Source organism: Chiroxiphia lanceolata, chromosome 3, assembly GCF_009829145.1.
Source record: "Chiroxiphia lanceolata isolate bChiLan1 chromosome 3, bChiLan1.pri, whole genome shotgun sequence".
NCBI lineage: Eukaryota > Metazoa > Chordata > Aves > Passeriformes > Pipridae > Chiroxiphia > Chiroxiphia lanceolata.
In genome coordinates, this window is record NC_045639.1 from 39456812 (window position 1) to 39484210 (window position 27399).

At 38.3% G+C, this 27399-nt stretch overlaps 1 protein-coding gene across 6 annotated transcripts in view; it reads right to left on the reverse strand.

The window, feature by feature from the left end:
• MTR (5-methyltetrahydrofolate-homocysteine methyltransferase) overlaps window positions 1–27399 on the reverse strand; it is a 51734-nt gene that overhangs the window by 14739 nt on the left and 9596 nt on the right. For 3 of the 6 annotated variants that reach the window (XM_032682389.1, XM_032682387.1, XM_032682388.1), the window contains 20 exons: window positions 25189–25278; window positions 24311–24380; window positions 23210–23302; window positions 23015–23121; window positions 21696–21755; window positions 21093–21187; window positions 17319–17419; window positions 16906–16967; window positions 16022–16089; window positions 14903–14979; window positions 13682–13794; window positions 12200–12340; window positions 11379–11564; window positions 10642–10821; window positions 9549–9665; window positions 9312–9452; window positions 6605–6694; window positions 5822–5974; window positions 5145–5252; window positions 1434–1534 (listed from right to left, as the gene is read on the reverse strand). In XM_032682389.1, coding sequence (XP_032538280.1) covers window positions 1434–1534; window positions 5145–5252; window positions 5822–5974; window positions 6605–6694; window positions 9312–9452; window positions 9549–9665; window positions 10642–10821; window positions 11379–11564; window positions 12200–12340; window positions 13682–13794; window positions 14903–14979; window positions 16022–16089; window positions 16906–16967; window positions 17319–17419; window positions 21093–21187; window positions 21696–21755; window positions 23015–23121; window positions 23210–23302; window positions 24311–24380; window positions 25189–25278 — 2153 coding nt within the window. Of the gene's footprint in view, window positions 1–1433; window positions 1535–5144; window positions 5253–5821; window positions 5975–6604; window positions 6695–9311; window positions 9453–9548; window positions 9666–10641; window positions 10822–11378; window positions 11565–12199; window positions 12341–13681; window positions 13795–14902; window positions 14980–16021; window positions 16090–16905; window positions 16968–17318; window positions 17420–17535; window positions 17736–21092; window positions 21188–21695; window positions 21756–23014; window positions 23122–23209; window positions 23303–24310; window positions 24381–25188; window positions 25279–27399 lie in introns of those variants that run through there. The other 3 variants (XM_032682390.1, XM_032682391.1, XM_032682392.1) reach the window with 3 other exon arrangements.

The window sequence follows — 27399 nt, forward strand, 5'->3', positions numbered from 1 at the left end:
GTCAAGCTCAGCAATAAAAAAGGAGAGTAAGGGGTTTAGCAGGGGTTAGCCATCTTTGACTCAGGAACTGGCTAGGCACCAGTGTACCCATGGGAGGTGCAAGGAGATTGCCTTTGCATCACTTGTTTTGTTTCTATTTTCTCTCTTCTTTCACTTCCTCTTCACTTGTTAAACATTCTTCTCCCCTCACAATTTTTCTTGCTTTCATTCTTCCTTTCCTCTTTCCCCATCCCACTGAGGTTGGCTGGGTGGAAGTGACTGGCTGGTGCTTAGCTGCTTACCAGGGCTGTCAACAGCAGTGGCATTTCTGACATTATTTGGATAACATAAAAAGGTTTTGTGGACATCATATATTAGGAATATAAGATGATTCACATCAAAGTTGTGTCTTATTAAAGTGTACATTTTATGAAATGAGACACTGCACTTCCCTTATTACCATTTTAATCCTATTAACCCTAGCCATTGCTAAGGTTTTTATTTTTTCAAGTAAGCCACCCCAGCCTGTTTTCATTCAGCCTCACTCACACTACTCATGGTGACAAAAAACTCTATGGCTTCAGTTCAGTAAGTGTAAATAAAGCTCAAGAAAGCCTGAAACCAATCGACAGAATTTCAAGAGGAAATTAAATTGAATATATTGCATATACACAGCACTGCTACTGCCTTCAACACTTTTTCTTTTAAAATAAAGGGATAATTTTGGTTCTTTTTAGAGCAAATGACAACCCAAAGTCAAAGCAAAACTAAACGAATGAATGATAAGACAGAGTTCCAAAGGTGATTCAGCTTTGTGCAACACCTGACACACTCTTGACAAAGGGCACTGATGGGAACGTGACCACTCCTTCCAACACTGTTGCCAACCCTGCTGCGCATAGACAGGCCATGAAAGACCTGACTTTTTTTGAAGTTCTAACTTTTGAAGTTCAGAAACTCACCTCTTATTTAACAAAACATACCCCAGCAAGTTTTTAAACCTCATAGTTAACAAACAGCTTGAAAAACACACTAGAAGTTTCATTCTAATCTTACAAGACTTTCTTTTTTCTCAATGCAACTCACACACAGTACTGCCCACTGCAATTGTTGTATCTAATTTCTTCAGACATTATAAGACATCATACTTATTACATTTAACTGATATAAAACAAATACAAAAACTGATGTTCTTACTTATGTTCCCACTGATGTTAAATTGCATTCACCTCAGATGCCAATTAATTAGGAAACAGAGTATTAAAGGAGGAGGCAATACTCCATCTTGCCCCACTCATTAGTAAAGTTGCCATGATCTGTGTTCCCAATCACAACTTGGGGAATAGAGGACAGTTCCCAAGAAATGCCCAACTCTGTTATCACCACAGCTAAAGCTAGTCTAAGGTATTAATTATCTATGCATATACAGTTGTGTTCACAGTTAGCCTCTTTACCTGAAGTTGTTGCAGCCCAGAACAACTCCCACAATGTTCTTGCCAATGTCATGTACGTCTCCTTTCACAGTTGCTAATACTATTGTACCCTGATAAGGATCCTGCAAGTTGAAGAAATAACACAAGAGTTAAATTACTCAGAAGCCTCAGTATGTTTGTACAGATTCTTCAACGGTGCAATCCCAATCCATGTGCCAAACTCCTTTTGTAGTAATTGCAAAGCATACTGGAGATAATATAGTAAATTATAAAAAGTATTTTAAAAGATCCAGGTAATTGAAACTTGCACATGAATTATTCTTGCAAATTGCATGGATGTTATTAAAAAATCTGTGTTTAAAAAAACAAAATAGCAGATAAAACTATTTCAGATCTGGATAGCGTTTTGTGCAGTGCAATAACTGAACTCCTAAGGTACTTCTGCTCCAAATATACACCTCACCAATAAAGAGATTAAATAAATTAAATATTTAGAACAAAAGGGCATGAATACTCATAATAACATGCCTGTCTCTGCATCAAGATCTATCTTTCAATGCAATGCTGAGAAGAACAAGGAAACAGCAACATTAGAAGGAAATTAGCATTAGAGCAACATTAGAGGAATTAGCAAAAGCTAAGAGACCATTTTTTATGCAACACAAATAGCAAGGGAGACATTTCAGTGCAGTGATCACACTACTTCAGATTACCCAAGCTGAACAAACGGGCTGGAAGAAGGATCTGCTTGAAGAAGGGAAGCTGTTCTGTCACAAGACGGTCCTCGGTTAGATGGCATTCAGCCTGACCAAGGGTGCTACCAACAGTGCAACAGTGAAACTTCCCATAGCAGTTCTCCACCAGGACACAGGACATGGCAATACATTTTTAATTGTATAATCACTGTTGTCATTTGGAGCAGCTCCAGGCTATAACAGTGTCTGAGTTGGTGCAGAATCAGATGGCAGTAAGCAACTACTTAAATTGTACAGAGCATATTCTATGCAGAACTACAAAATGTTTTTCCAGACAGTATCTCATCTCCTTTGCAGATGGCAGAACCAAATGATTAAATCCTTCTATGAAGCCTGTCATATTTCTGGACATCCTGAGTAGCTCTCTCTTTCTTGAACCTACATTGCCTTCTGTAGTTGCAATATTATGGGTTAAAAACAATCTTTATATATTACCAAGAATGATATTAGTATTTCCCATGGTCCTAACACATTTGTTGAATAAAATCCCTGGATCCCCACCAATGCTGCTGTTTACTAAAATCTATTATTTCCCCAGTGCTTCTGTTTTACAGAAGACCAGAGAACAGGGAAGATGGAGGTCTGTAAGTCAGCCATCTCAGTACATCAACAAAAATTTTGCAGCTGAAAATATACTGCTGGAATGTAAGAGGAATTTGGGGAAAGAGATTAATCAAGGACAGGAGAAAAAACAAAAAGTGCTGCCCCACATTGTATCACACCTAATAACTAATGATGATTTAATTAGTGATTGATATAAAAAAAAATTTAATACAAATTGGATTTGCACACGAGAGGAAGAAAAATCTGTGCTGTGCAGCAAACAGCATGGGTCAAAGCACATGCCACTTTAAATAAACCCTATTTAGGGCACACTGTGATTTCAATTGTCTTAAGCGAGGAGGTCCTCAAGTTCTGGGCACACATCCAAAGGGCTTCTTTTTTTTAATCTTCATAGAGATCCGCAGCCACAGCTATTTATCCTCAAATGTAACTATCAATGCTTTGCACTTCCTGGCAGTCTGTGACTAAAACAGTCCTGGAGGTTACAGTAGCCTGGGTAACGTCAGACAGATCAGTTACCAGAGTCTGCAAATCATTTTCCTTGAAGTCAACATCTAACTTTGGAGACAGATGCAGCTGCTTTTATCTCACTCCCCAATTCTCTACACAGTGACAACATATTTTTGTAAAAGGAAGGCATTACATCCCTTTCCCAGCAGAAGGCAGAAGAAGCAGGAGGACAGAAGTCCTGCCTTTTCCCTCCTGTTCTCCTCAGTCACCAGAACATCTACACTCTCTTCGAGTGTTTACTATCTTTTTAAGAACCTCCCAAATTCCACTTCACTTCTTTTAACCAGAGAATTAAGTCCCAGAGGGTTCAGAGAAGATCCTAATCCAGTGCTCAGGGAAGCAATGGGGCAACAATTTTCAATGACTTTAGACAGCATCAGAACAAACCAGAAGGTGCAAAATACCAGCATTGCTGTCTGAATTAAAATAAAAGAGAACAGCATGAGCTGGAGAGAAATGACACATAGAAAGGTAACTCGTGACAGCCAAAGAACAGATCCACTTGAGATACAGCAGAGAAGGCATCCACAAAGAGCACGGGAAAAGAGACCAGGCATTCTCCTGCTTCCATTAAGATTAGTCAGGTTTGATTATCAGGTCATTTTTCTTTCTAAATTATTTACTGTATTTGCTACATTTATGCTGGACAATTACACAACATATCCACAGCAAGTAGAAAGATACCATGTAAGAAGATTTCAAGGGAAGAATTAGGAACCATTCAAAAATCCATAAAAGGGAATCCAAAGGAAATACACAAATATCACAGTTTAGAAAAATTCTGCTGTTCTTCCTTTTTTGTCTGTGTTAAAAACTAGGTTCTGATTAAAGCTATTGTCTCTGAGAACTCATGAAGACAAGGTAAGGTTCCACTAAGAAAATGTAAATGTACATCAAACCTAAATCTGATAGAAAAAGAGAAGAAGAAAAATATTTAACAACCAAAACCATAAGCACCTATCACATTATAAATACAGTAAAAAGAGCAGACACGAGTAATATAAATGGGATTTTGTCCAATTCATCTCAACTCTCTTTTCTACTGAATTCAGTCTTGTCAGTATGGACAAACAAGGTACATCCTGTATCTTCATTTTTCTGTTGCTCCTATCACATATTCCATTTACCAAACTTGGAAGCAGTTACTTCAAGTATATTCACAGGTAGTTGATAAAACTACTCTCAGGCATCAGCAACTGGTTGTGAAACAGGAACTGCAATAAAGGCCCACAGCAATCCAAAAATCATTGGGTATTTTAAAATATATTTTACATATTAGATAAAAAGTAATTTTCAGAAACTGGTGGCAAAACACACATATGAGAAGACAACTATAGTCAGACCCTGTTTTCATAACACTTTTCCCCTGCAAGTTAGTCATGGCTACACATGCAGTGAGCACGGTATTCTATCATAACAAGATCTCTTGAAGTCACAATCTGTGAAGAAAAAGGGTGGAAGAAATTGGTTTGTTTAGCTGGAAGAATGATAAGGGCTATGAAGTAGGGAAGAGCTGAATAAAGAGAAATATGGTGACAGGCTTTGAATGTGGAAAGGGAGTTACAGAGTTCAGCGAGGGCAGAAGCAGTACAAGCAAGTGGCAAAATCTGCCATGAAGTTAGAAGAATCATGAATAAGTAACACTAGAACTAAATGCCTACAAAAATACAAGAAATTAAGTTACATCAGTATAAAGGGCCTACAAAGGCTTATGGCACTGATCAGGAAACTTGTGATAACACAAAATCTGCACTTTATGAATTTCAGACCAACTTCAAATTATGCCAAGATTGTCAGTTTGCGTAAGACTGCATCAACTCTCCAGGTAGTAAAAGTAATTAGTAATAAATAATTCCTATATTTGTCAGAGCATGCTGTGACAGAGTTACAGACTGTATCTTGCCTCTTCCTCTGTGCTGCCTCGTTTGGCTCTCCTTTCCTCTCTTTCTTTTTCCATATAGGGAATAAGGTGGCCAACTGCTTTCTTCATAACGCGAGCAGACTTTATCACCTGCACAGATAAAGGAGGGGTGGCAGAATAAACAATAAAGACAAGGTATAGGAATAGCTTCAGTTTTCCCCTAGCTTTCTCTTATACCCATTCAAGCAATAAACGAAACTTCATTTGCAGATTCAGGTTCCAGCTTTGCAGATTTTATTCTGTGGCAGCAGGCTGCTGGCTGGGCTAAGGATCTACATGACACTTGCTTGCACAGTGCAGCCTCCTGGACCACTCACAACAGAACTGAAAGCTACAAACAGGCCCAGACTTGGAAGGTGCTAAATGCAGTAATTTTTATTTGGATCTTTTATCTCTCTTGCTCTTTTTCATGGGTTTAGACTTAAAAGTGTGTTTCAAATAAAGCAAAAACACTCAGGAAGAAAGGAAACAAACACATAATCCTACATAAAGGAACTCAGGTTGCAAAATAAAACATGAAAATTGCTGTTTCTCAGCAGCAACTGCATTTTTACAATTCCTCCTATCTGAAAAAACAGCCAGCATAGAATGTTTTGGCTACATTTTACAATACTAATTTTTGCAAAACAGTAAAATATATGAAATTATTTTCTCATTACCTGAGGCAAAAACATCTTCCCAGCACCAAAAAGATCACCAACAATTTTCATGCCATTCATCAAAGGTCCTTCAATTACGTTTAGAGGTCTAGGATATTTTTCCTGATTTAATCTTGCTTCTTCTGTATCTGCAGTGACATACTTCTCAATGCCCTGGGAAAAAAATTGAGAAGCTTTTATCTTGCTAGAAATACAACTTTCATTTAGTTGCCTTCTCCCAAAAAAAGACAAAAGAAATCACACAGAAAGTACAAGTAGATGCTTTAGATACTGATAGTCTTTAAGAATACCTCAAATGTGTATTGAAAATAGGCTTTCTTAAGAAACAAAACACTACACTTCTTAGGCATATAAAGTTATTCAAAGCAAGTCCCCACTATTAACAGATTTGTTCATTTTTCTCAACCATGCCATAAGAAAAACCCAACACTCAAAGATTGCTTCCACAGCATAAGTGCCACTCAGTGCAGTACTACTAAAGGACCAAAAAAATCCCTAGGAAGTAAAAGCAGTATGTCACAAAGCAAAAGCAGTATGTTTCTACAAACACAGTGGAATAAAATACTAAAGATCAAAGACTTCAACTTCTGAAGTTTAAAGATAAACCACTATAGTTTTTTCTGGTATTGAAGTTAAACAGAGCAGTTAAATATATTATTAAGTAACAGCTTGTTAAAGAATAGCAGCTGAAGAACTTTTAAAGGCAAGTATGTCCCTTAAAGTCTTAGCTGAGATCATGTCTCTGAGAGCTGATGGGTAGGACAGTTCTCTGCACAGATTTACCTTTATGAGAGCATATTCCAGCCTTTCCTCCACAGAGCTTTTACGCCACTCATCAGTCTGTACAACTTTCTTTCCTCCTTGGGCATGATTCTGAAAAAGAGAGACATCCATAGGAGCTTGCAAGCATAAAAACTACAATTATGGACTTTACTTTTAGAAAAATTTGGGTAATTTCAATACTGAGTCATAAAATAATTTTAGACTATTCAAAAGGTTTTTTATATACATGCAAATCACGCTGCAAACACCTGAGATGTACTGAGATGTACTGAGGCACTTAGGGGGATCTACATCCCAAAGGGTACATAACTCAGTGAAAATGTAAACAAAATAAAGCAAAAAAAAAAGTTACTAAAAAAAAAAAGAAAGAGAGAGCAGTTTGATAATTTTTACGCTCCTAAAAATGATGAAATTACTAATCCTAAGGGTTTCACTTCTGGGAACATAATTTAAATTGATTCCTCGCCCCCACACTACACTTAATTTTAAAATTCTAATTAATTTGGCTCTAATTAAGTTTCTGGTGGAATAGGTTATGTTATTGCATATCAGAGACGTGTTTTCAATCAGGCAGCCCACAAAACTACTGTTTGTCATGCACACAGACTGTCCCAAACCACCACATATTCTCTTTGCCTCACCCTCATGCTCCCCTTGGCTATGAACGCAGAGGCCAAAAGGGCTTCACAGTGCAAGAAAGTTCATGACCACCCACCTCACAAAGGCTCATGGAAGAGCACCTCATCCATTAATTCAGCCATCACACTTCAGGCAAGTAATTGCTTTCCCTCGCTCAGTTACTGGACATAATCTGACATCTTTCAGGCCTTATGAACCTCATATACTTTTGCGTGCTCATCAGCAAGTTTTTAAAGATAAAGCCATGGAAACAATATCACACTCATGGGAACAGAAACCAGAACAAGTTTTCATTCCTGTTTATATGAATGTTAGCTAACTTCACAGCTTCTTGTTGCCTGATTTTATTTCCCTCATACATCTAGTTTGTAAAAAGGGAATGAAAGGAGGAAAATGTTGCTTGGAGATGTTGTAAAGTCCTCATTCTAAGTTAAATTAAAAATTTGACTGGACATGTCCGTGGCTGGCCCTGCTTTGAGCCAGCTCTAGATGACCTCCAGAGGTCCCTTTCCACTTCTGTGATTCATTGAAACGGTACCAAGTGCTCCTCAACCTCTGGCCAGACACTTTAGCAAGGGAACCATTCCAACCTAAAAATAACATGAAGCTGCAGGGTCGGCATGCAGGGACCACAGTGACAAGCACTATATGCAAATCTTTAAAAACAGGATGATCATACCAAATGATGAGGACGAAAAACCTGCCTTTGGAAGCACAACTCTCATTGTCATAAATGGAACGAAGTTTCAGTTTGAGAATGTCTGAAGCTGTATACTTAACAGAAAATGTTTTTTATTTCAATCTTCAAATGAAGACTGATGCCCTAAACCTGCAAGGATTAAGTTCCTCTTTTTTGCGAGTGCGCTATTTTACTCCCACAATAAAACTACGACCACAAATAAAAGCAGAGATTCCAACAACAGCTTCCCAAACTTATAGACCTGGAAGTCATCATCCACTTTCATTTCTACTTTTAAATTAATCACTTCTCCATTTAAATTCACATTCTGCCTTCTGCAGAAACACTGCTTAAGGAATCCCTTTCTAATTCTCCTTTTTTTTCTTCCTCTTTATGCAACCTTGAATACCCCAATGGTGCAACTCCACTTAAACAGATAAGATCACTCCCGGGTGAACTGCTTAGACACTACGAGCATCATCTAAAATAGCCTAAGTACAACGGACAGAGAGTGTCTCCCTGTACTGGTTTGCAAAACGCTGCCACTGTTACTATAAAGCATGCACCACCATAGGGCAAACTACAAACCACATGAAACTCTGCACAGAAATAATATCTCCAGGAGCTACAAAACAGACATGCAAACTTTCTTGTGCACTTCAACCTAAGAGCCACCTAACCGAGAGAGATTTTTGCTGTATCTTCCATTCAGAACAGGATTGCATCAGTTGTCTTATGAATGATAATCTTGAAACCTTCAGTTGTATAATCTTTGTCTTTTATCACCACCATCATTACAACATCTCGAAAACACTAAATAGCTGATCCTCATCCTGACATGTTACATGAACCGGAAATCTATGCCACAGCTACAGCAAGCAACTACTTCACCTTTTACCTATACTCCAAACAAACCATTACTACCAGAGAGAAAGGCTTACTCTCTCTCCCACAGTGCACTTGTCAATTAAGTGCCAGTACCAAGACTAGTTTGGTTGGGGTTGGCCTCTTCTGGGTTTTGTTTGGTTTTTTTGTCAGTTTGTGAGGGTTTTCTTTGTTTGGGGGAAGTTTGGGATTTTTTGCTTCTTATTTTTGTTGGGTTTTGGTGTGGATTTTTCTTTTTAAAAAATGCCTATGCAGCTTGGTCTCCTGAAGCATATGAAGAACTCTGTACCAGATGTTCCATGGCACCTACGAAATTGGAGAGTCTCAATCTACCACACATTTCTTTTTATTCTACATTAATAACTGAACCATTTGTAGTATTGTCAGTAAATTCTAACACCCACTGTTATATTGACATATGCAGTTTATATTATCATCTGCAGGGAGGTGTTCAAGCCCAGGTGCTAAACTAACTACTAGTCAAAGCTTAAAAACGAAAGTTACCTGAGCATAATGTAAAAGTTTCTCTGTTGCATCAGGATCTTTGTTCCAGATTAGATTCTCACACAGCTGCAGTAATTCCTTGTGGATATCATCATACACTGGCAGATTCCCAGCATTCACAATTCCCATGTCCATGCCATACTGAAGAAAAACAGAGAATCCCCCAGAAAGGGCTGTCAGACGTGGAACTGCACACCTGCCAAGTGCAAACACATGGAAGCCAAAAGCACATCATACCTTAATTGCGTGGTAAAGGAACACTCCATGCATGGCTTCTCGAATGGCATCCATTCCACGAAAGGAGAAAGACAGATTGGAAAGACCTCCACTTATCCTGGCTCCTGGCAGTGTTTCCTATAGCAAGTGCACACAGATTTTTAGAAAAGTGCTTTCCAAAAAGGAAATCTAAGCAAAGCATTCAGTTGGCTCCTGAGCTCAGTGCATTGGCTATACACCCTTTGTCTTCCCTGTTCCAGATCCTTCCAGTTACTCATATTCAAAAAAAGCAATTCAAATCTCTGCAGAAAAAGATATAAGTAAAGGAAAGATCCAGCCTAGTTACACATAAGCAGCAACCGTGGTTTCCATAGACATAGGTGCTATTCTGAACGCATCAGTCCTCCCACTGCAGCTTTCCGTATTTTCCCCATGCAGACCTACTTTTGGCTCTTCCTTTCCCCACTCCTCTGGAAACAGTAGCAGCCAGCCTGCCTGCTTGCATGTCTCAGGAGCAGACTGCAGCTGAGCAGCTAAGCAGCCTCCCCTTCCAGGAGACCAGCGGTGACAAAATAGTCTGCTCAAGCCCCAGACTGCTACTGACAGAGGATCTCCTGACCTATCAAAGTATCTTGTGAAACCCAATAATGCAGTTTCCCTGCAGTACTTCTATTTAGGTGATGCTCTTCGCTGCTGTACTTTCTTACACACATTTTAGCTAAATAAAAAGTCAAGTTACTGCAAAAATCCCTTTCACAGAAACGGGAATTTTATTTAAAAAGGCAGCTTTCTGCAGTTTCAAAGAGGTCCTTCTAGCTAGCACATGAATGTGATTCTTACCTCACTAATTAAGGTAGTATATTTACAGAAGAGAAAGTGGATTGAAATACAGAACTACTTGAAGTTGTTCTTCTGGAAATACAGCTGTATTGGGGAATGGTTGCACTACAGAAGAATAAGCTAAGCTTATTCTTGCTAAGCTAAAATGTGTAACATTTTGCAGTGGTGTTTTGCTGTTGTTTTTGAGAGGTGGGTGTTTTTCTGTTTTATGGGGGTTTGGGTTTTTAAGTAATGTTAGCAACCAATTTTAACTTAAAATAAGCTTACAACTCACTTTTATGGTTTTAGTAGCATTGATGAAATTTATGGCATAAAGGTTATGTTCTTCCATTCCAGTTCCTATGGTCAAGATATTAGGGTCAAATATTATATCATTTGGATTGAAGTGCACTTTTTCCACAAGGAGATGATAAGCTCTGGAACAGATTGCAATCTTGGTTTCTGTTTCTGTTGCCTAGTGAAGAAAAAGAATTCTGACATGAAACTTACAGACTACACAAAAAATAAACTCTCCAGGAACCATTTACAGCTCCAGTGACTCAAGACTTAGAATCTGAACATCGCAAATATTAGAAAAGGATTGTATAAAAAATATCACCACCCCTATGCCTGGAGTTTTGACTCAACTCATAAAAAACAACCTTACTGCTTAATGTTTCGTCATCCTGCAAAGCTTAATATGTGGGTTTTGACATATTTAAATTAATTCACAAAATTAATTCAAAACATAGTTTCTGAACTTAAAATCTCTTTTATGAAGGAAGAATTCAGCATGGCTGAATAGCAAGAGACATGCTTTTGTGTTAGCAGAGCTACACTTAAAGTTACTGGATTCCTCAAACATGTGAAGATCATAAGAAATTGCTAGAAATCAGATTCAAAAGTATTGCTACGGTTATATAGACCTTTTTGAATCAACTTTGTCAATGAAATAAAACAACTTTGTCTTGTACAAGAATAAGGAAGCCTCACATTCCTGAAAAAATACCTCTCCTTTAAAGCAACACTCACCTGCCCCACTTCATCAAAAGCCATAACAACCACGGCTGCTCCATATAATTTAATTTTCCTTGCTTTCTCCAAAAAGTCTTCCTCACCTTCCTTCAGGCTGATGCTATTTACAATGCATTTCCCTTGGCAACACTTCAAACCTGCTTCAATCACTGAAAAATTCGAGGAGTCAATGCACAATGGCACCTGTAAATAACAGAGAAGTAAGGCAGGAGAATACATTCAAGTTATGGATTACAGTTCCATGTGCTCTTTGCCCATTTGGACATAAAAATCCCATAACACTAATCGGCATTTATGAATAAAAGTTTCCACGTGATTCACTTGCTGTTAAATGCAAAACTCAGAGCAAGTTTAACCCAAGAGCTTCCATGGCAACTCAATCACATATCATATCGAGATCCCTACTTCTCCCTGTATTATCTTGTGTTTCTGATTGAGATACTCATTTTTAGAGAATGCACATTGCAGAACTACCTTTTAAAACCATCCTATATTCATAGCAACTTTAAGTTTTGTGAAAAGCAATACTGTTATGCACTGCAAATATACAGATTATGGCTCATAAGTGCTGCAAAATGAACCTGCATTCAGCTTTTCTAACCAGTGAAAAGGACTAGCATATACTTATCTGAAAACATACAATGTTAAAGCCTCTGTTTCACCCAAAGGCCTTCCCTATCACAGCACCTTTTCCTCTTGGGGAACAACTATATTTATTTATGAAGTACCTAAACTGGTTACTAAATAAAACGGTATTAACATCTTCTGAGGCAATTTACAACTCAATAAAATGTTCTTTACTGTGACTCAATTACAACCTTTGCAATATCAGGTTCTGAAGAAATCAAGTTACAAAATCTGGTCATTGCAGCAGGGCCATCCAGCATCCCATCATCCATATTGATGTCAAGAATCTGGGCCCCCATCTCAACTTGCAGTTTGGCTACACCTAGGGCTTCCTAAAGAACAAAGTCAAAAACCAAAACAACAGTCAGTAGCAGAAAATTCTAGTTTTTCTCAGGATTTTACTTCCCCAAACTAAGCATGCAGTCAAAAATTTAAAAGTTTGTAAGACATCCCATACGAAAATAAGGAAGTGGCCTCTGATGTACAACAATACACAACAGTTGTTAATATGGGACAACTTATAACTAGTTTGTTCACAAAACGTGACACCAGAGACCTAAAGTGCTGGTAGTGTCACTGCCTGTAGACTGTTGGTCATATGCTTAATTGAATGGTTTAGGATTTGCATGGTAACAAGGACTTCTGATAGCACAAGATTACATGAAAAAGTCTCTGTGATGGTATGAAATAAGGGTCTTGCATCACAAGCTCTGTTTTTTTATAACACAGGGTACTTAACTTTTGGAGACTGACATTTCTTCCAGCTGCAAAATAATCACAACTGCTAAGAAAGAAAAGTAAAGCTTTTCCTCCAGCCTACATAGTTATCTGAACACTCATGTCTGGTCACTTTCTCTTTTTTGTCATTCTACAGAGTCCCTAACAACCTGTGTTTAAAGCTCTCTTTATTTAACAGGTCTAACCTGCTCCATGACTTCTGTGAGCTTAAGAGTCAGACTCCCTAAAAAACAAAGGCAGTTTGATTGCATCAACTGTAACATCAGAACATACTCTGAGGCAGAGTCTCAGCTCTCAAGAGAAGTTACTCTACTATTTGTTTCAGTGTTACAGTAACAATTTACACCAGTAAAGAATGAGCCCTTCAGTCTCTTCATTTCTGCCCTGCAGAGGTTTCAAGAAAGCAATTACTTTCTAAGCATCTTTTTCTATACCAGTTCTCATGTAGCATGCTGGAGTCAGCAAAGTATATAACAGTTAGGTGTAACCACAGTGCTGACCAGGATTGGAGAAGGGAGGGAAAGAGCACTGACTGCACGGTGCCGCAGTCTATCCCAAAACAAAAGTACCTCATATGCTGAGAGGGGATTACACCCACTTTCTTCATTCCCTTCTCTGTAAATCAAACCATAGATGCAGTACAGACCAGGACATTTTCTAAAACCTCATCAGCTGTATAACTTAATAAAAATGGAAAGTCATGTTTCCTGTAATAATTGTCAAAAAAAAAAAAGTCCTTGTAAAACCCTTCTATAAGCAGCTGGTAAACAGAGAAACAAAGAACAGTGAGAAAACAAATTCTCTGTGTTTTCTTAATCTTGTAACTGGTGTAGAATAGTACTTTGTGCCAGTAAAACAAACAACTAATAACACAGTGCAATGGAGCAATGAAAAATAAGAGCATCAGTTATAAAGATTATTGTTAAAATGTATACTTCATAGTTGCCTGCCATGATGAGTTTAGCAAACTTCCGTGATCCTGCAACATTGCAGCGTTCGCCAATATTAACAAAGTTGGTGTATGGCCCAATCCTGAATGGCTCCAGACCTTAAAAAGATATTTTTTAACATATTTTTAAAAACAGGAAAGAAAAAACTCTGTAAGAAAGACAAAATCCCTTTTTTAAGCTGTAAAATAGAGGTCTGTCTCTTTTAAGAACAGTGATTTCTCAGCACATCAGTGCTCTAACGAGCTACTAGCAAAGCAATGCAAAGACATGAGTTCCAACATATATGCCTTCCTCAGTAACAGTCAGTAATTTACCTGACCCGCAAAAAAACAACAGCCAACTTGTCCAATATAAAAGTGAAGCTATGATTTTTGGACATCCGTGTGTATGCACATATACACCTCTCAACTTTCAACTACGCTACGCCATGACTCTACCACCATAAGAGAAGCAGCAGCCCATTGAAATGAGTAACAAGTACAGCTCTTAACTGTACCCAAGTTCAGAGAAACAAGGCAAATTGGACCCTTGGGTAGCAGGCAATGCAGAAGCAAACAAACTACAGCAGAACCAACTAAGCTAATGCATGACATAACAGGCCAACCATGATTTATTTTGTTTGCACTAAACTGATTTGACTTTGAGATTAAAATAACCGACCAAAATGAAGGTAGTGTTTTACTTCAGTGCATGGCTCAAAGGTTTAAAAGAAGGCCCTGACTATGGAACACAGAGATCTAGACTTTGCTAAAACAAAAGATGTTCTAGACCTAGATGTACTGCTGGAACACAGCTCCAGTATGCCTGAATCAACATCTGAGGCAACACAGGGCAGCTCTCTCACAGTAAGGGTACCAGCATCTTGTCCCAGCTCTACCATTAACTACAGTCAAATTACCTGATCTCTCTGTGCTTGACCCTGCCATGTTGCAAGGTGAGGATAAAGCTACTTCACCATCACAAAGCGACTGAGGCTTGCAGAGTAAATATGCTGGCTTGATTATGTTATACGAGATTGCAATAAAATGTTCCATTAGTTCTTTGGCCAAAACAGTAAGATTTAGATCTGGTTACACATGCATAAGCTTGCTGGATTCAGGTAGAACCAGACATTCATAGTGTTGTTCTGGTCATCAGAAAACGGCTAATAAATTTATAAAGGAAACTTGTGCTAGTTATGAAACTCAAACTGTTACACTGTTTTACCTGACAGCAGCATGTATCCTTGAGAGAGAGAAGGTGGAACACGAGGCTTACAGAATTTCACAGCTTCAGCAATTTTCCTGAGTTACAGAAAGAAGAAAGTAAAGAGAAAAGTTTTCAACTAAAATTAAATCACTCCAGACAAGAGTCAAACAGAACATACTAGACATATACCTATATTTGCAATTCAGTCCTGTAGCAGACTAATTAGCTATTTTCACTTTGTGAGGCCAAAGGCAAAAACATACTCCCAGAAGATCCTATCATAGCTATTTGTAGGGAATGTACAAAGCTGAAGGTTTTTCAAATACAGAGATACTATTACAATGGCCACTTGAAGGATATCAGAACCACATCAACTTTTACCACATTCATGATTTGCTGAGCTGAACAATTGCTGATGACTGCAGCAAAACAAGGGACAAACACTGTTTTGTACTGAGAAAAGTTTCTCAGATGCCAGAATGACTCATGCTGCTCACGTTCACTTTTTTTTTCACTTCAGTCAAAAGTGACCACACAGTGTTCTCTAAACCTTTACATGCCACTTCTTCCCGGTTTATATCAGGGTAAAAATGAATCACAAGGGTCCCTTCTTTTTCAATCTTAAGTGAAAAAGGGACGCTTTCCCACTGACTTATTTCCAACAAGAAAGATATGAAATGCTCCTTCTGACTAGCCAGGACTAGCACCAGCTGTATGGCTTTCCTAGATCTTCTGTTCAGGCATTTCCACAACACATCCACACAATTTCCTTCCTTCTAGCACCTTAAGCTTCACCTTGTGGTTAAGATTGCCAGAAAGAGAAAGAACCTACGGCACAAGAACGCAGAGATGGGAAGTCTATTCTATCCAACAGTATAGAGGGAGAAGTAATTCCAACACAATTTTAGATGACAAAACCACAGACGTATAATCCTTGTTTGAGCCATGCCTCTACTCATTCTTCATGATACACACAACTATGAAAGCCAGGATGTTCCCACTCCATATATTGCTGCTATTGGCATTGAAGTGATCCATCTTTTCAGGAAACCCTAAGACAAACCATGGAATATTGTTCCACAGAAACAGCACTTAGTTTACTTCTCAGTCCACTATAAGCTCTAGCACTTGAGGTACCTGATATGTGCTGGTGTAGTACCACAGCAACCTCCAACTATGTTGACCAAACCATCCAAAGCAAAAGTCTGTAAAAGGGAAGGAAAGAGAATTGTGTTCCAAGTTAATAAAGGTATCTCTTTTAAAATATATATATATTTAAATATTTTTCTCCATCTGTTAAGCAATTCAGGGAGATCACAAGAAAAGCACTAAATTAAAAAACCAAAACAATCAGCACTATATTTTCTCTTTAGGATTTGTTTTGAGACGTGGATTCCCAAGGCTAACCAGCAATTTCAACATCCAATTTCAAGAAACTACATTTGAATTTGGCCTATTTTATATACTGAAGCCCCAGATGAAAACTTGGATGAGTATCAAAAACTAGTCATACTATATTATAAAAGGGCATTAACATGCAGCAAATACTGTGTTCTCACTGACTGCAGCTCCGGACACACAGTTCTGTCTGCACAGATCAAGCGGCATGTGGAAGGACACCCTGCACTGGAACACCACCAATATCAGTGGTTCCTGTACACACAACTCAGTAAAATCCTGCCAGGTTCATAAAAAACACTCAGCTTTTTGAACAATTCCCAAATGTAAAAGCAAGAACATAGGAGTGCAATGAGTAACATCTACAGATCAAGCTGCAGGAAAGCTTAGTGTACGACATGAAATTAAGTAGGGTTTTCAGAGTCTCCTAAGTAGTTTAGTCCTAATGTGATACCTCAAATCACTATCAGCAAATCGTCTATAAATAATCCAATTGACATATATAGCCACCTGAAGAAAAAAAACCAAACCACAATACTGTAACAAATATGCATAGAATACAAGCAAAAGTTCTTGTCTACTAGTATGTCAGATATGATAAACTCAAAAGAAGTATTTCATACCTTTATATGCTTGGCAGTCACTTCTGGAGTTTCATCATAACCACCAAAAGTATTGGGCAGACCTTGAAACATGATTTTTTTAGTATTACAATTTGTTTAAAGCCCACAAGAACAGAATTAAATTCCATAAAAGGCACATTTAAAGGAGCTACAATTATAAGAGGACTAAAATGCCTTATCACCCTTGCAATCCTTACTCAATAGGTTATTAATTATTTAAGAAAGCGTTCTGGGTTCACTGTTATAGAACTAAAAACAGTTACTTTCAGCAGTTTAAAATATTCTTACTGTCTTTTTAAAAGTAAAAACAATCATCTTTTCAAGCTACTTCAACTCTATTATTGCTAATGAGATGGAACAGGTTAGTTACATTTCACGTGCCTGTAAGCATAGGAACATGTGCACCAACACACCTGCGTTGGGGTAACAGATGATGTAGGCTGTGGTACATTTTCCAATTGTTTCAATGAATGGACGCATTTCAACTGCCCCTAAAGCACAATTTAAGCCAATACTGGAAAATAAATTTTCAAAAATTATGTTGAAGTAAAAACACCTTTTACACACAAGACAGATGAATGTCAGTGCTGGCAACTGCTAACTCCCACAATCATCTAAAACAAAACCAACCTGATCTCCAATTTCTTTACTCATCATCATCAATACAGCAAGACTGCAAAAGGAGAAGCCTCAGGTGGAAGAAAAGTATGAGAGGGAAAGGGGCTGGACTGAATTGAACTGGAAACAGTAAATCAAGATTTCATTTCAAAATCCAGGAGGAAAGTGGCAGCATTTTGACAGCAACGGCAGCAACACGATGGCTCTGTATTTTCTAGATGAGAGAGAGAACAAGTGGAATGAGAACAACAGATTGGAAAGAAGTCTTGTGCTACAGGAAAAAGTATGAAAAAAGGTTGAAAAAGCAAGACCTGCTTCCAGCTGCTAACTCATCATTTTCTTTTGAAATTATATATAAATTATGTCAACCTTGGAAGAGACCAAGAGCCACCCCCAAGATGCCTCATGGCAGCACTAAGCCTGGGCAACTGAATCTGCTGTATCTTAGTAACCAGGACAGCACTACAGCAGAAATATTTCTGAATGAAAAAGCTTCTTAAACAATTTTACCAGTGTAAGAGATACAACCACATTTTCTTTCATTCAATGACAGATACATAAATGAGACTTGTACTCAAAATGTCTCCATTTGTATTAAATAAAGAAATTTCTCTTTCAGAAACTATGTAAGAGATCTTTTACATATGTTTCCTGATCTTTCCATACCATTCTAGAAACCACCTTATGGGCACTGCAAAATTCCAAAGTGCTCATAGTGCTGCTGTAAGACACAAAAAAGTGTTCTCCTTTCCTGGAATAACAGTCTCAGGCAGGATGCAAGCTAACCCACTGAAACAGGAATGGGTAACAGTCACATCTGCCAAATAACTGAGCCACAGAGGCTGCCTTGGAGGTGGCCAAGTTAATTAAGTGCCTGTATACCCACTTAGTTTCACAGAGGTCAAAAGCAATAAAGCTCTGAACAGGACTGGGAGCACAAAATGAGTTTTGACTTTTCCTGTGTTTCCAAGGAGTAGGCAGGGCCTTGGTAAGTGCTCAAGTAGTAGCAATAAATGCTTGCAGTCAGATTCACCTGTTGAACAGAATGACAAATCCTTAAGATCTGAGGGGCTCACAGGAACATCCAAACCCAGAGCCTTGAATATCAGAGTCACAGACCAAGATCAAATAATACACAAACCCCTTCTTCCAATAGCTTAGGAGTGAGGGAGTTGTTGTTTTTCTGTGGAGGGGTTGTTATATACGTTTGGTTTTTTAAACATATATATTTGCTTGCATTTTTTAAACAGCCAGCCCTACTGTCAAAGTGCTTTCTCTACTGCATCTCATATTGGCCAGAAAAACTTGACAACAATGCTTTTATTCTCATTTCCCAATTTGGTGTTTACATATATTTGAATCCATCATACAGATCCCCTGGATACAAAGAGTATGCACAAGGAATACACAATTCATTACAGCAATGAGGCTCTGGAATTTATTCCAAGTGGGAGCTCATCCCTCAAGCTTTTCAAAGCAAAGCAATGTAAGAATGGTTAGCAAGACTATCCTTATCAAATGCAGACAAATGCAATGTATTTCTTACTGTTAAGTCATTCAATTTACAAGCTTTCAGCTCATACTCCCCCACACTACAAACTGACTGAATAATTACCCATTACAGAGGTTGCTGACAAGTATGTCCATGACCATGACACAATCCAAGCATTACCTGTCTCAAAACTGTAGCACAGACACGCAAATTCATTCAGAAACAAAAAGTAGCTTCTGTGGCCAGTATCATTTCCCCACAGCACTCAACAACATCATGAAAGAAGATATGAGAAAAGCAAACTGTTAACTATGCCTTAAGAGCCAGCAGCCTTGAGCCATATTGCTGGTATGCCATCACTGCTACCCTAGTGTAATAACCATCACACATTCATCTCAAACATCTCCTCCCTCCCTTGCTCATTTCTTCACAGCAGTCACACATCAACTCCTAAGGCTGCAGAGTGCCCTTGGGACCAATACAAAACCCACATTAGGGCCTGAAACTCAGTGTAGGTCTCCTTAATGCTACCACAGTAGAAACAACCATAGGATCTCAACACACCTGAGCATCTTTCATGGCAAGCTGCTTGCCACACATCTTTCAGCACTTAGTAAGCACAGTTCATGAGCTTCTCAGCTACCACCTCTATCAACCAGACATAATGCTCACACTTTTTAGGGTGGACTCCAAAACAAACTGACTTAAGGATGTCAAATAACACTAAAGAGGGCATAGAAAACCTAAATGAAAACATGTGAACACACATAACATGACTCCTAGGATACTACTATTAATCAGCTTTTTCACAACCCTAAAGCCACTCTGTACCGATCTGGCCATAGAAACAACATTGAATGCAATCTGTTCCCACTAAAACCCTTCTGCCACAGTGTTGTATAGTAGCCTTTACATAAATGAGAAACAGGTCCTAAGCATTCAGTCCCATAAGATAGTTTTTATGAAGTATGCTTTAATAAATTCTTGATTTCTTCTCCAGTGCCCTTCTCTTGAGAAGCAAGAGTTAGAGAAAGATTATCTGAGACAGACTCATGCCAAATATGGATCACTAGGCTGTGATGCTGAGAGGAGTCAACTACTACGCTGTTCCAAGAGCCTCCATATGTTACTTCTGGAACACCGTCTGGTCTGGGAAAGTGGAGCCTCAAGGGCAGTCAGGAAAGCTGTGAATGCAGTCTTCTGCTTTTGTATCACTGAGATGACAGATTGCGCAGTTTAGCTGGAATTTTGTTGTAAAAACAAACAATGGCTCATCACAATGTGCATGGTGTGCACTACTAACAGCGACTTAGTGATCCTAGATAGAATATTCTAGGAAAAAAATCTATTTCCGGTGTAAGTTTTTGTGTGAAGAACCAACTTGAGAGTAAAAATGGTAAAGAGGGAAGAGGAGTCAAGAAGACGGTAGAACAGGATACAGAAACACAGAAGAACAGGGAAACAGGGAACACTATTCAAATGGACGTGCAAAACCTTGTACAACGACCAAATCTGCCACATTACCCATTTGCGCAGAACTTAATCTCATGCTTATTTCAACTTTTCTGCCTGAACAGAAAAGAATGCAATTAAATGGAGGCATCAGGAGCTCTCCAAATAACTATGCACATCCTTGAGAAAAATACTCAGAGCACATTTTTGTAAGAGTTCAGTAAAAAGAACACTGTAATGATATCTTAACAATTTTCTCATTCAAGACACCCAGAAACATTCCCAGCTGGCACTGCTTCCCTCTAAGAAAGAGATGTAAGCCCTGCCTGTACCAGGGATTGGCTCCTCGGACAACCCAAAACCAGTAGGAGACAGCAAACTACAGTTTCAGTGATTTCACTGTAAACAAAACCCCAGATTATTTAAAGCAATTAATTAAAAATTCAGCTGACTTTAGAAACATTTTCTGCTGAGGGAATGACAGCAGAACATGTCAGCAATGCATATGAGTAAATATGATCAGAGTTTGTATAGCTTCTATTTAGATGCAAGCAGGGGGTTAAAATAGAAAAGAATCACAATCTACAGATAACTTACTAAAAGAAGAAATGACACATTTCCTTACCAAAGTGGTTTACTGTGGGAAACACTAATGACAAATGCTTCTCCTGTCTGGCCTGAGAGGGTACGCCCACTCTTATCCACAATGGTTCCAGAAACCTAAATATCAATTGAACACAGAGAAAGGAGAATTAAATGCACAACAAAATGAAGAACTTAAATGGCTGAACTGCTGTAAGTCAAAGCAGAGGGACCTGTGCTCCACTCTAAGGGATAAGACACAACCCAAACAGAAAAATGAAACCTCATGCTACTTGAAAATATGGCAGACTTTGCTTAATTTCATCCTTCAAGCACTGGTTCTTATTGTCCCTAAGACAGAAAGCCTGAAAAAAAAATCATCAGACCTTTCCTGCAGAAATATAAAGAATGAGTACACACTGGACTGAAGTCATTCCTCAGTCTTCAGCTTGATCAGCTGGACAGAGCTATCCAAGGCTGATTTCACAAAGCTCTTCATGTAAGAGGTTTTATTTTCACAATCATGTGAAAAAAGTACATTTTCAATACACTAATTTCCTTCATTTCAAAGCACTTTAATCAACTGCCATCTCAGCTTGTTCACAAATCAAGCTTAAGCATTTGCAAAATATTAAAATATACTTACAAATATGGGTCGGGGAGCATATTCTTCTTCAAACAACATCTGGAGTGCAAAAAGAGCTGCCTACAGAAGAATACGTTGCAAAATATTAATTATGCTTTGGGAATTCTTCAGTTTGTTGTTTGGAAGGTTTTTTGTTTCTGTGGGTTTGCTGCCTTTTTCTTTAATTATTATTTTTTATGGCTGTTTATGCAACTTGCTGCCTTATATGGCCTGCCAGAACTTACTACACTCAAGAAGTTTTACCCTTACCCCTAACATTTTCTAGATGTTCCAAAACACATCTTGGTACCAAGTAGAAAGGAAGTATCACAGGATAACCAAATAAGACCAAGACTATTCTGAAACCAAAATCACATCAGCAAGTACTTCTCCCTCATATCTGCAGCAAAACCCTCACCCCAAACATGGTTCTATGTACCATCCTCAGTACACACTCACTGCCCTTTAGTCCGTTCAGATATCCAGTTCCAAAGGGTTCTAATCCCCACAAATTTTTACAGTAAGGACTGTAAGCAACTCCTTGGAAGGTCCTGAAAATGTCCTGTCTCCTTAGGGTAAGAAAGCTGCATGTGAACAGGAGCTCAGCATAACATTAAGCCTACAGGTTCCTAGCCAAACCTCCGTCATGACTGGTCAAATCTGCAAACGATAAGTCATGCCCCTGAATACATTAATAAGCCTGTGGCAAAGTCTAAAGAAATGTCATGTGCACATCCAGCCAGACTTTTCCATGTAAAATTGCAAGACAGTTTTAAGCACCCTAACTCCACCACCTGCACTGAGCAGTTATTAGATAAAGAAGAAGGTGTCAAAATCACATGAAACGTGGCATATTTCAACATTTTCTTCCTTCTCTTTTACCCTTCTAAGCTTCTATTCCAATTGTTCTTTTTCAAACCTGATGCCAGAGTTCCCCAAAAAAACCACCTTTTAATAGAACTGTCTTACAAGCCTTCGCACACCTGCAACCAGACACACTGGACATTCCCTCTCCAGTGTGCATCACAAGCATCCTTTCAGCAGACAAGCTTATATTGAAAAATACAAACATCAGATGCCACTGGAGATGGTTTGCAATACAGCAGAGCTTCTGGGAATAAGCAGACAGCTGGCACAGACAGCCAGAACGATACAAATGGCACATATTAAAAGGCAAAGGAAGCATTCTGGAAAAGGCTGATTAAAAGCCATCTCCTCATATTCTACCCATTTGCTATCAACTGAAGAGTCTTTTCATGTATTTAGTAAGCACTAGCTGATAGCTCTTAAAAAATTTCCTTACTTGTATTACTGAGGTGGGTTTTTTCCAGAAGTCTCACCTTAGCATTGGCGGTATCAAATATGGTTTCCACTAACAAGATATCAACTCCTCCATCCAAAAGTCCTTTGGCTTGTTCCTTATAGGCTTCGACCAGTTCATCAAAAGCTGTAAAACAGGAAGGATGTTAATTTCATCTGAAGGTATCTCTTACAAGACCACCGCCTAAGTTAAATAATTCAACAGTTGTAAATACTTATGTTCCTGTAATCTGGTCTCTCCACAGACGGTGACACAGAGAGTGTCCTGTTTGTTGGACCCATGGCTCCAGCAACATATCTCCTAATTCCTAAACAAAGACATGGGAGGAAGAAAAAAGGGAAAAAAAAGAAAAAAGGAAAAATAAGGAAACTAAACAATTTACCTCTGGCTTTACAATGACAGTTAATATAAAATATCTCCAAGGACACCAAGACATGCATATCATTCAGACAGAAGAACATCTATGAAAAGGGTAATTGGCTCAATGAATTTTTCTTCTAAGAATCGTTTGTCTCTGACACAGGAAACTACATCGAATTACTTTAAATGCATAGCACAGAACTTTCCTGGCATTTTTCACTAGACAACCTTATTTGAATATTCCAGCATGTGCCATAAAAAACCCTACTTCTTGAAAGCATATTTCAAATCTTACATTCTTATTGCATACCATAAATCACATCAGTAAGGTGTTATCTGGACAGTAGCAGCACTGTTAGCTTGAAACACAGTTTGATTGTAGAATACAAACAGAAATTACTAGTCTTTGAAAGACAGCATTGCCTACAGCAATAAATGAGCTAATCCCCCCCTCACATAATGCCTGGAAGATAAAAGACTGAACATTTACAGATGACAGTCACATACTAAGATTGTTCCAGTAGCTGCTGAATAAAGTTAAACCACTAGCCATACACTAGGATTAACTGGTAATCCATGTTTATCTACAATCAGCTATCCTAGTTTTGTAGTACAAAGACTTGTGCCGTACAAATCTAAGGAACTTAGGAACTGAGTTTATTTTCTCTAAAACACATCTGAAGATGTGTATCACCCACAGTCTAAAACAGGCATAGGACAGCTATCCTGCACAACCCATTAAGGACCAGATCCTTCAAACATGATGAAATTAGTGTGATATGAATAGAGATATAAAATTGGTGCTACTGTGCCTAACTTGCAGACATGCAGAATCTCATGTTATGTCCCCATCATACAAAACATCAAGCTATCCTCTTGTTAGCAACATTTCAAAGATTGTAGCGAAACAGTCAAAACCACAAATGAGTAAGAAATTAAAATAAATACTGCTTACCTGTCTGAGCAGTTACAGTGTCCGCTGCTTTTCTGGCTACCTGTGCAGAGACTCTGTTTAACCGATATGCCTGGAACAATTCCAGAAAATTACTGAGCAACATTTAGTTGAGTACAGCCTAAGTCATTCTCAAAGAAACACAACACTTCATTCAGTAGCTTACTGTACAATCCGAGGGCTCCCCAGGTCACACAAATATATATAAGCACTATTACAGTGTTTCAAAAGGAACAGCTCTATACATCTCAGCAACGCAGTTACATGGCAGGTGCCATCCCACACATGCCCCAGCCAACAACTGCTAATCATAAAATTTCAATCTGTGAGGTACTGATTAAATCCTGCTGAAGTCAACAGAAGCTGAAGAACAGGACTTTGATGATAAAATTAACCTACTTTTAAATTCACTTTTTATTCAAGCAGCATATTTCCAAGTATTTTCTTTCACATATTTCTTCAAATTCTCAAAACAATAAAGAATAGGTATGACAAATGTAAGCCAGAAAGGACTTCTACACACACCAACACAAACAACGCACAAGTTGTGCTTCCAAAAAAAAAGCAGTTCCATTGTGGTATGTTGGAAGGACTGAAGCAAAACATCCCTGTTCAGAGAACTGATTCTGTGAATGTTCAAACAAAATCTAGGACTAATTACTATTGCCTTTGTCAACAAGAAGCACACTATATCTGTGAAACAGCAAGTACAATTGTCCACAGCAGTGGAAATGAGCTACAACTCCATCACATGGCTCAAGAGGCAGCATGCAGCCAATAAACACAATACCAATGAACTCTGGGGCTATGCTAATCTTGGCTGTTGACAGGAAAAAGAACTTTTTTAATATCTTAATATGTAAATAGTTCAGCATTCTTACCAAATGCTCAAGGCCATAGTCAGCCTGTGCAACTCGGGTGCTGCTGAAAGTGTTAGTTTCGATGATGTCAGCGCCTGACAGCAAGTATTCCTGCAAGATATAAAAGAAAAAAGCTCCAAGACCTCCAGACATGAGACACAGAATGAAAGTAGCCCAATTCCTTTGTCCCATTCAGCTGATAAAAAGTCACAAATCATCTCCTAATTCAAGGTAGATCAAACTCTAAAGGCCTTATTCAAAAGCACAGGGCCAAAGCTATGGAAATGTTCCACGGAATCAATTTTCAGAATTTCAGTGTCAGCCACACTTTTCTATTAACAAGTGACACTTACAGAGTCACCTCTGCCACAAAGTCCAGCACCTGGAGCACATTCTAGATTTCTGCACACAGTCCAATTCCCACTAGCAATCAAGGGCTGCTGTGGGCAGTCTCAGAATTCCAGTTAAACAACAACAGAATACAAGCTTAGAAAAATTAAGTTTTGTGCAGATCTTATTTAAAGTTTAACTAATGGCCAAGATTCACAAAACATTTAAGTCTTCCGCTCCATTTTGATTGTCTAATTCCCACTGAAATAAACTGAAATCAATGCAAACTGAAATATTTTTGCAGATTCTTCCCTGCATTTTTATAACCTCTATCAGTTGCCCTCCCCCCTCCCTAACTTCTTTTTCTGATCCCTTTGAATGCTTACATGATCCCTGCATATTCAAGGAAATTAAAACACTTGAAGTGCTAGTAAGTCGAAAATACCGATGCAGCCATTAAACATAAACCACTCAGACTTTCCTATAAGAGTAAGATGAACTCAGTGAGTTCAACACTGCAAATAAAGTCTTCATCCAACTGACAGCAGAAAATAATTAAACTTGCTTTAAAACATATTTTTCTGCAAACAAATATGCTTTCTCACAGCTCCTCCTGAAAACGTCCAAAATACCTACAAATAACTATATGAAAATATACAAGCTCTTACATGTCCATTAAAAATCAAGTAATTAAGTTTCTGAAAAACATCTAAACATGTTAAATGTGTCCATCTTTTTACTAGATTTTGTTTAGTTCAGATCTGTCATTTTAGCAAAAGCTCTTCGACTTTACTGTCTACCACCGTAGAAGGAAGTATGCTCAAATCAGGAAGATAATTTTTGCCTTTGAAAATATATCACATCTCTTACCTCTGAATCTGTCTTTGCCAGACAAGGTACAGCTAACACTTACTTTTCAAGTTACTGATACCTGTGAGATCTGACTCACTGAGTCATTAATTAAATTAAAAAAAAAATCCACCCACCATACATATAGTGGGATCATAGCTACTTTGTAGAAATATTTTCATCTATTATTTCAAGTTCCTTCTGTCCAGTTCTCAGAAGAAATAACCACTGGTAGCTGTAAAATATGAAGTCATCACCCACTGCTCAGAAAAGCACCTGACCCAACAGCTGCTGCAGTGCTGTTACAGGCACTCGTCCTAATGCACCTGTAACTGGCCATCGGAGAGATAACAGCAGGCTATCTGGTTTGACTGAATACATACATTCTCAAGTCACATCACTACTACTCCACTAAACCTGCAAAATTCAGTTGTTAAAGCAGTTTATCCTATTAAAACCACAAACTAATAAAAAGTCCAAGGTTCCTGACCACCACAGCTCAGTCGATAGTGTAGGGACGGAACTCAGTCTACAAATACCTCCTCCTGAAATTTTTATAGGTCAAAGGCTGATTCTTTCCAGCTCATCATTCTTAAAATCCAAAGAATGACAATTAGGATGTAAACAAAAACATACAGATTACCTACTAAGCTTAACAAACATAAGCCAAATACAACTCTCATCAGTGAAATACAGATCTTGTTAATAAATAATTGGAAAAACCCAGAATAGATGTGAAGCTTCAACTGAATAACAAATAGATGCATTCAAGCATTTCAATTATTACAGTAAGACCTACAAATACCTGCAGCTCAATAAATACAAGACTTAGGAAGTTGTTTTTTAAAGTCTAATTGAAGACAGGAAAATAATGAAATCTGTTTGCAAACTCCTAATCATCAGCAGTTTAGACTGTTTTATCCTCTGGGCCACACATTAGTATTCTAGGGAAAACCCAAGAATACGGAAGCACGAATACTCATTAGGAAGCCCATACATTCATTAACCATGGAGAGGCCTTCAGGCTGCCACATTTAACAGCTCTTTAATACG